At 43.4% G+C, this 9653-nt stretch overlaps 1 protein-coding gene across 1 annotated transcript; it reads left to right on the forward strand.

Annotated features, from left to right (window-relative positions):
• The first annotated feature begins 558 nt into the window (after positions 1 to 558).
• On the forward strand, positions 559 to 7249 carry LOC130960108 (60S ribosomal protein L5, mitochondrial-like). Its single transcript, XM_057885428.1, has one exon. The coding sequence runs from the start codon at positions 4147 to 4149 to the stop codon at positions 4774 to 4776; it is 630 nt and encodes a 209-aa protein (XP_057741411.1). The 5' UTR covers positions 559 to 4146; the 3' UTR covers positions 4777 to 7249.
• The last annotated feature ends 2404 nt before the right edge of the window (positions 7250 to 9653 follow it).

Genomic DNA, 9653 nt, shown 5'->3' on the forward strand with positions numbered 1-9653 from the left:
TTGGCACTTTCAGGTGGGCTAAAAAAGAGCCCCAAAGGAAGCCAGTAAGCGAAATCGGAATAAAGGTTAAGTGAAACTTAAGACTTTTGAGGGAGCCTAAGGTGGTTTACTTGCTTACTTGTTAGAGTCAGGCTAATAAAATTCTTGTTTCAAAGCACTTACTTACCAAGGACCTTAATCTAGATTCAAAACCACATGAGATAGGCACATAAATCTCTCTTTCTTTTGCCATCAGTTATAATATAAACGATGGAGCGGGAATATGACTGAAAGATGGTATAGGTAATGGAAAGACTAAATCCAAGCAAGCTTTGTTAGGGGAACTCCCCTTATAGCCTTTCCCCGTGGAAGTACGATTTTCTTTGGTGAAAGGATAGCAGTCAAGCCACAAGAGAAGAGATCATTAACATCGACGCTTCCAAGATCCAACCTAAGAGAGTAGGGAGTTCGGTCAGAGACTAGAAAAGTACGAAATCCTCCTTAGCACAAGCACTAAGTAAGCTCCCAACCTCTCCCTGTAGGTCGAGCACTTCGTTCCTTACTTTCCAGTCTTTTCTGAAGTTCCAGATAGATTACTGTAAAATAGGTTCTTCTGCCGCTTCATTGTAAGATCGGCATACGAGCACTAAGAAAGCAAATCGGACAATAAGGATCAGTACTAAGTTAGAAGGAAACTAAGCATCCGGCCCTAAGCAAAAAAAAAGGATAGTACCGTCAGTGTCATCACTTAATCGGGTACATCTGGGTTGGTGGAAACTAGGTCCGCGTGTAAAAGAAGATCTCCGTTATGGAGTCCCGGCCGAAGCAGGCTCAGGATATGGGCAGCGCATATGACATGACAGACGGTCAGGGAATTCTTTTCTTAATAGAGTACCAGACTTCTCGGCTATATGACCAAAGATCAGGTCTCCGACCAAACTTCCCTTAGCTACTTTGAAACTACACATTTCACACTAAATTCAAAGGGCTTAACGATGCCATAGTCTGTACACGCCTGACTTATCCCTTATTCAGGATTGGTTATTTTCTCATACCGAAACGAACTTAGTTTCTCTAATTCCAACCGGAGCGATGTGGGGAACTTGCACTCCTGATAACAAATAAAAGCTGGATTCTATCTCTTCCTTCTGTGAAGCGTATGATCCTTCGGCACCTCTGGAGGTTTCCAAACCAAAGTAGCGGACTTAGCAGTCCCTACCCGAGTCAAGCCTCATCCTTGGAAGAAGACCTTCCAACACGATGACCTCAGCTTCATGGTTGTAGCTGGTAGACCCCCCTTCTCACTTAAAGGGCGAAGTTCTAAATCTTCCCGGAAGGGATAAGGCATAGCAAGCATGCTAAGAGCGAATCCCTCAGCTTGAAAGCGAGTTTCAGTGATCTGAGGGTGAATAGATAGAATACCGGAATCGGAATTCCACTAGTGAGGTAAGCCCGGTCAGGGCTAATTCGAAGATCTTAGTGAATAGGGCAACTGTGGAAACTGACTTTAACATTTCGGCAGGAATTTCCATTTATTAAAACACTGGAAAAGGAAACGGAAGCTAAAAAAGAGGATTGTCCCGTGACCAATTGCACCTTTAATGAAATCAAGGAATATGAGAGCAGATGGACGAGGCAGAAGTGAATAATGTAATTCTGTTTCTATCGATTCTTAACCTGTATATTAATGTTTCTTACAAGTCGAATGTTGTTGTATTCAATATGTCCGCCTCGGGATCCCCGGGTGTTTTTCCTTACATAAACCCGTATTACACCAAGAATGAATTGACAAGCGCATGACTTTGTTGATATAGCTTAGATAGGGAAAAGAGACTCTACTGTGAAGGAAAGGAAGACGGAGCCCGCTAAAGCCCAATAGTCCAGGGGCATGAAAGAAAGATGGAAGCTGAAAGAGTGTCTCAAACTTATTATCGACCAGAATCTCACTTTCTTTGGATCGCAAGTCAGTCTCTTAGAGTCCTTTCCTTAGTAGCAGGATCCTATCCTATCATAGGCGCACTCAGTTGAGTCTACTAGTTCAGGAGTGAAGGAAGGCTCCAAGTAAGTTTATTCAAGCACTGGGAATCTATCGCTTTTGCAGACAAAGAAAGTATTGCGAACAAAGTAAGACAGATGGTCTTTCAAAAGAACATAAAAGCACCACTTTTCCAACCAAGAAAATAAATGCTTTAGAAGCATTCGCTCCTCGGTTCAAGAAAGAAGAAGAAGTCGGATACGAGGTCAAGAGGAGGAGATCGACTGGCTATAATTGGAGTTAGGTTCCGTCTTTGGCGTAGCCTTTCTTCGAACCTGTCTTTTCAGTGGTCAAGGCGGTATGTCGATCATTCTAATGAAAACATCTCCCTGATCCAATTTATGCCCGAGGACAGGGGGGAAGCGCTCTTCTGCTAGCTTCTTACTGCAAGACATAAAGTGAAAGCCCCATCAAGAGCCGTTCAATAGTCCGTATGCTTTCAATCATCAATCGGTACACCACTTAAAAGTCAAAGTTTTTACATCCGATCAAGCAGCTGAAGGAAGCACAGCTTAACAGCCAGCACAAACTTGAATGAAGCCAGTCGGCGTAGCGCCTTATGCCTCTACGGATCTCGATTAGCCTCTTCTATGGAAGAAGGTTTTTCCTTCATTCCCCTTCTCTTCCTTTCCCAGGTTACTGGATTGGAATTTAGAATAGCGGTTCCAGAGGAGCGTAGCCGATTAAGGAAAGCAGTCTACTCATGTAGTTAAGAAGTAACTCTTCAAGCATGGTAAGCAGGCACGTATGGAATGAAGGTAGGTCAATCACTCTTACTTTAACCCCCGTGCCCAGCATTGATCCCGGAGCCGGAAAGAAGGATTGTTTTTCTGTCTAGTTTAGACGGTCTTGTCTATGATGGAGTATAGAAATGTGAGATTTGTTATCTCAAGTTCAGATAGCATCAGTAACCACTTCGCCATTCTCTTAAATAGGGCAGGCTTCTCTGATTGCAACAATCGCTCTATTCCCTTTGCCTATTAGGCGAAAAGAGTAGCTGAAGCTTTAAGAAAGAAAGTGTGCTTACTTCGGGGATGAAGAATCAGTTGAACTCACTCGACTAAGAATCCTAGAAAGTGGTGCCCTTGGTTCAGTCTTTAGAGAAAGTGCTGTTGATTCGGTCCTTTCTTTCAGCAGTTGGCGCGTAATATCCATCCCCATCTGTTATTGTAACTGACTCTCTTCAATAGATGAGCCTTGGTCGTCCTATCCGCAAGAATGGCAAGCGCAGACCGGGAACCTAGGCCAATTGAAAGTCACAGCCGTTTGATAGCCCTTTTCGTAAGATCCCTTATCAATTGTCCTAATAGAGTGATTTACCTGATTAAATGAAGGCGCAGGATTTCCCACCCGTTGTAAAATAAGGGAAGTTTCCGTCCACACCTAGCTAGCATCGAAGAGCATTCATTCCGTATCCTCCATTATCCTACTTTCTTTCCTTTCCGTTTTCGAAAAAAGAAAGAAGAAAAAAGCTAGCGCTAAGCAAAGGGCGAGGATAAGCGCACAGAGAGAGCTTTCAAGTAAAGATGTCAGATCGAAAGCCTCCGGAATTGGATAAGAGGTGAGGTTCACCTTTCACCCTAGTGGGAAAAGAAGAAGGAGTTTATTCCCTTTGAAGAATAAATGCTTTTAAGCCCCCCTTTGTAAGTGAAGGAAAAAGAGGCTGTCTCAGATCATGGGAGAGTCATCCGTCTAAGGAGAAGAGGCGCCGAGATATTAAACAAAGGTCTTGTCACGAGCTGGGGCAACGCTTTTATCCGCATAGGATCTGGGCTCGAACCAGCGCTTTCCAGATTAAGAATCCGGATTTCCAACCTTTCAATAGTCTTAGTGCGCTTTCGATGTAGAAAATAGCGTATGTAAAGGTAAAGAAAGTAGGTAGTATGTAGGTTTGTATGATATGGGCTTCATTCCTTCAGTTGGAGTTCATGCCTTACCGATGTATATAAAAATTATCGTAGTGTAGTTCTCGTATTATAGTAGTAGGCAACAAAGTAGCTTTAACGTGAACAGCGCTTTGTCCTTTATTTATTTATTTCTAAAGAGGCGGCAACTGCGCTGAATGATAATAAAGCCAAAAGTCCCATGCATCCTTTCTTTCTTTGGTCAACAACCAAGCACAACTCAATAGAATGAATTCTTCAAGACTCCTACATGACTTTCTGTCTGGAGGGAATCAATTTTTCTCAATCAATCACTACACTATGTTTCCACTCCATTTTCATTACGAAGATGTCTCACGTCAGGATCCGTTGCTCAAACTGAATCACGCCAACGTTATGGAAGTTCCTAGATCGTGTGAAATAAGACTAGTACCAAAGGCACCCTATGATTTCATAATCCAAAATGGAAAATTGGCTATGGAGATTCCGCGCGGTCAGAAATTAATACAGACACACAGGGGTTCGACAGGAAAGTCGTTTCGATCAAATCCATTCTTGGGGTCAAATAAAGACAAAGGATATGTCAGTGACCTAGCACGACAAAGCACTCTCCGAGGGCATGGAATGTCTAATTTTTCGGTAAGAATCTCGACAGTAATGTCTCTGGTGGATTCTCCGGTCGAAAGACGGCTAAACTCAATTCAATTCTCGATGGAAACGGAGTTGTTCGAATTCTCCCCGGAACTGGAAGATCATTTCGAGATCTTCGAACATATTCGAGGGTTCAATGTGACTATTGTAACTTCGGCCAACACACAAGATGAGACTTTACCACCGTGGAGCGGCTTTTTGCAAAAAGATGAGGGAGATTCTGAGTAAGAGATGTTATGGACGAATTGTTTGAAGCGTTTCTTCCCTTTATTGAAAAAGTTGGAGAAGCTGCCGGGCTTAAGGAGGACTCTGATGCCACATCTTCACTTGACTTCAAGCAGGAAGTAGACCAGCCGTCTGAAGCCTTTAAGAATAGAAAGAAGGTTGAGGCTGATTGGACCCTCTTCGTGCCTGACTTCTCTATTGATCTGACCGGCTCGATTGAGACAGAGAGTAAAGGTGCGAATCGGCTAAAAGGCTGAGTCCGAGACTGGGAGAAGAACTTGCAAGAAATGCAGACTTCGCTCCGCACCTTTAGGTAAAGATCCCCAATGTCCAATCTTCCTTTTAGGAGATATTCTTTTATGTAACTTCCGGTAAGAAAGGGGATAGATTATCGAAAAAAAGATGTGCGCACGAGAGGATTCTAACTTTCATACATAGAAGAATGATTGGCAAAGCACTCGAACAAAGCCCTTAGCTTCTAACTTCATTCATTCGAAAGGTCGCTGGAATTTAGTTAGGAGCAAATCCGTCACTGGACGAGGAAGGAAAGGGAAGGAAGATATGTACAAGAGAAAAAGTATATTAGAAAGCGTTAACAAGACTATCAGACCAAGAACAGAACTGCTGGAGGAACAACTACCTAAGGCTGAAAATGACATAGAATAAGTGGAATCTCATGCACACTTTGAGGGAGGTGGTTAACCGGTGCTTAGAGAACTACCTGGGATGCCGATAGACCAAGGGAATGGGTACGTTGGTTACCCTGGGCAGAATAGTGGTACAATACCACTTATCATTCGGCAACCAAACAAAGACCGTTTGAAGTGGTATATAGGCGCCCACCGCCTCTAATTACGTCCTATACTCCTTAGTCCAACAAAGTGCATCAAGTTGATTGCGACTTACGCTAGGGATTGTGTTTTGCAATTTGGAAAGGAGAATTTGCATGGAGCTCACAGGCCCGGGGACCCTCTAAGTATGGGGAGTGCCACTACTGCTTTCATTGTTCTACTATTGAGTTGAGTGCAAGTCTCGCTCATTGAATTGCCGCGGTGGCCTCAAGTGCTGATTTTCATTTCTTCGTTGAACGTTCCGGTTTTGGTAAGCGGTTTGACTGCTTTCCTTGAGAAGGTGGTAGATTGTGGCTAACACTATTCCGAATCGGTGTCCCTGGGGCCCATACAGTACCAGGGGAGCGAGCCTCTTTCCTATCCTGGGAAGTCAGACAGTTAGCTTTCATCAGTCTCGGGTCACTAAACTTGAGGAAAAAGGCATATAAACTTAGTCTTGCAAGAAAATACTTAGTAGATTGAGAAGCAATAAAGTTAGAAAGAGCTTAGGTGCCTAAGAGGAAATCAGGAAGAAGAAGTTCGAGACTTTCCCCTCTCCTTACTCAGATTGACTTTCTAACCCACCTTGATTCAGGCAAGCAAGTATGACCAGCAAGCAGTCTTTCTTCTTCTCTTTTGTTGATAGAAGCTTCCCCACCTAAGGAGATTGAGCTGCAAGCTTCCTCTAATACAAGCTCGATCGGATTCGATTTTCTATCTCTTCAAGCCCGGATGTAGAAAGTTAGTCAAGTATGGAATTAGACTTAGCAGTTACAGGGGACTGAAGCCTAAGAGAAGAGGAAGTCAGAGATTGATAGTCTTTTCTCTTAGGGCAAAAGCTCGTACTTGAGAATCAAAGTCAGACTCAGTCTTTGGAATCCCTTAAAGCAAGTCTAAAGGCTTACACACAGCTCTATTATTTGATGAAGTTGCAATTGAGCTTTGCCCGTCTATTCACTGATCAGGGGACTATCAATGAAGATTCTCCTTTAGCACCTAGAGGAAATTCCGTAGGCTAGACTTTCCATTTGTGAGATTGAGTCATGTCAGTATTCAAAGAAGAAGTAGAAAGATGTAGGGGAAAGAATCCATATCTTTATTAACTTCTCTGAATGTAGGGCTTGTAGTTGAGAAAAGTACCTCTAACTATCACTTCAAGCCGTCAACTGTCCAATAAGCGAGTGAGGTGAGCAAAGGAAAGATATGAAACTTCAACAGACTCTTCAACAGCTGCGCAACCTTATCCTCAGTTTGACTTATGGTTTTAAGAGGGGAAATCAGATCGGATTGAATTCATTGAAAGTTGACCCCTAAGCAGTCCCAGAAGTCTCAGTCTAAGTACGTCTTACCAATCCCGACAAGGCTAAGATAGGTGAGAGCCCGAGTTAACTATTTAGATGAAGATACTGATCTAAAGGCTGAGTCAATGCCTTATTATAAGATAATCATCTCCTTTATCCGTGAACTAACTAAAGAATCAGCAGATCCGATAGCAGCTAACATTTCTGTGGGCTCGGGGAATGCCTCTTCACCTTAAGCAGTCCATTAAGTAGCGGACTGAATTGCTATTGTATTTCCCCTGCAAACTCTTTGAAGTTAAGTCAGCTTAGCGCTTGAAGCGAGAGAAGATAGGAGGTCGTCTGCCCATGGTGTGCTTAGTGTTAGCTAACTCGAAAAAGAAAGTAGGTGGGGGCTATAGGCCTATATACCCGGGCTTCTCTTCTTGATCTTCCCCGGATTCAGAAGTAGACTAAGCTAAGCCAGCTAAAGTAGAATCTTCTTTTCTATGTGATTTTAGAATTCCTGGCCGCCTCTACTACCTTATCTGAGGGGAGAAGAGGGTTGATCTTTAAACTTCCTCGCTAGCTTATCAATCAATCGAAGGAGGGGAAAGCGAGTAAGCAAAGGTAAAGGATTTTATTTTCTTATCTTATAAGGATTTCCCCGCGGAAAGACAGGAACGAAGTCTGATTACTAGCTTTCTTTAGTTAGCTTATAGCTCTTTTTATGCCTTGGCTACCATATCGGACAAAGAAGAGGATTCTACGCAACAATAGAAAAAAGAACTAGTACTGCCTTGCGTCAACCTTTTGACTAGCTTGAAGTTAGTCCCTGGCCTACCTGCCAATGGTTGAAACTAGAGAGTAACGGACTTCTTTCCAGCTATCCTAACCTTCTGGCATGCGAATATAGGAAGGATCAAATTGACCTCTGGCAAAGGCCAAAAGCGAAAGAATTTGTGATCCCTAGCTTTCCACTTAAACAAATGAAGTAGATCGGCCAATATCCATTGCAGGAGAAACCTCTTCAACAACAGCAGCCAACAATTGAAAGAAAACATTGACATTCAATTAAGTGAAGGGGATTTGTCAGTCAGTGATTAGAGTTGTTGGCCTAAGGCGTGAAAGCCCGGAGGAATCTTGTGAATACCTGAAGCCCGAAATGTCAATCGAAATCATCTAGGAATTTTTCTTGGTTTGCTGTCCTCTGCTCTAATAGGCGAAAGCAATCTTCCTTCCCGCGAACTCTATACACAACATGCCATTATTTATAGTTTTCCCAGCCAATAGTTTGAAGTCAGAAAGAGCACTGGATCAAATCTTAGTCGATTCCATCCATTAGATAGACTTCTCTGACTCTATTCCTAGAGCTTGGATGGACAAGTTGCCAAATGCTTTTAAAAGAGATACCTCAGATGGTGTACCACAAGCAAGAAGTCGGACTCCATTATCACGATAGTAACTTATAAGGGGTTCATACTCCTGCCAACGATTGGCCAATGCAACGTATATGACTTTAAGCTCTCACCATCAATCCTGACATAGAATAAAGTTCAATAATGGAAACTCAAATCATATGAATCAAATTGGGATTCATATCAGGCTCTCAAGCCCACGGGGTCCTTGTACCCCGTTTATGTGACACATGACATGTATAGGCATTCTGAAACCAACCGGTTGAGAGGTCCCTCACTGATGGGACATGGTCCCAAAAAACTAACCGAGGTATCCACCTTCTTAATGAATGTGAGCCATAAAAAGAGAAGCCCTGTGCTTTATTAGGCACAGTGCTAGAAGCAGCGAAGGCAGGAACCGCGCGAACAGCAGAGCAAGCAGCCCATGCGAGAGCGCGGTTATAGCGTTAAGGGAAGGGAGCGCGCTATTGCGTTGCGAGCTGCGGTGCGCTCTTTAGTATTGTGTGGCTTCTGAATTCATTCTTCTCAAAAGAATCGGTGGGTAGGTAAAGGCGAAATCTTTAACCGGAATCGTTGCCCGACCAGTAGTCGAGGATGGTGAGGAAGGATGAAGCAGAGGCTTCAGCCGAAGCTGCAACCAAAGATGAGTATTCGGGCACCGAACTATTGGCTTTAGCGACCCAATGTCTGTAGATGAAAGACGAGTTCGGAAGTACTGCAAAGGTGCCTCTCCCACGAAATGTAGCTTATGCGGAACCTATTACTCCTCAACCACCAACTAGCAGCTCTTGATAGAGAAGCTCTGTAAGGGCTATTTTAAGGCAGGCCCCACTCAATGCGGTTTTTGTCTTTTCTTGATGAAATCCAATCCTTATTTTATTTATTCTTTGTGTTGATAGGGAAGCCCTTTCTTTTGACGACATAAACCTAAAAACATCCTCTTACTGGGCAGGTAGTAGCGTTAGCGTACTAAGAGCCCTCTGGTTGCATTGAAAAAAGATGAGCTTTTTCCCCCTAACTACGGTGGTTCAGAAGATGCCACATCTGCCTCAAGACCCACAGCTTATTCAACAGCTTACGCCCCGCGATTTGTTGCTTCCAAGGTTTTCGATTGGTCTTATTTCTACCCGGCTTTCAAGCCATCGTCTCAGTCGGTGGCCTAAGATAAGCCAACTTACAAGATCGGATTAGCAAATCATGAAACCTGCCAAAGAAGAGCTTTCAATCGCATATTGCGCCCATACTAGTACCTTTTGTTGTACCTACTTAGGCCACATCTCCTTTCTTTTCCTTCCCAGCATGTCTGTCGTCTTCTTTCAAAGAGGCCATTCTTGGTCTTTCGTTGTGGGAAATCT

The sequence above is a fragment of the Arachis stenosperma genome, unplaced genomic scaffold (assembly GCF_014773155.1).
Source record: "Arachis stenosperma cultivar V10309 unplaced genomic scaffold, arast.V10309.gnm1.PFL2 arast.V10309.gnm1.Scaffold_100071, whole genome shotgun sequence".
Taxonomy (NCBI): Eukaryota; Viridiplantae; Streptophyta; class Magnoliopsida; order Fabales; family Fabaceae; genus Arachis; species Arachis stenosperma.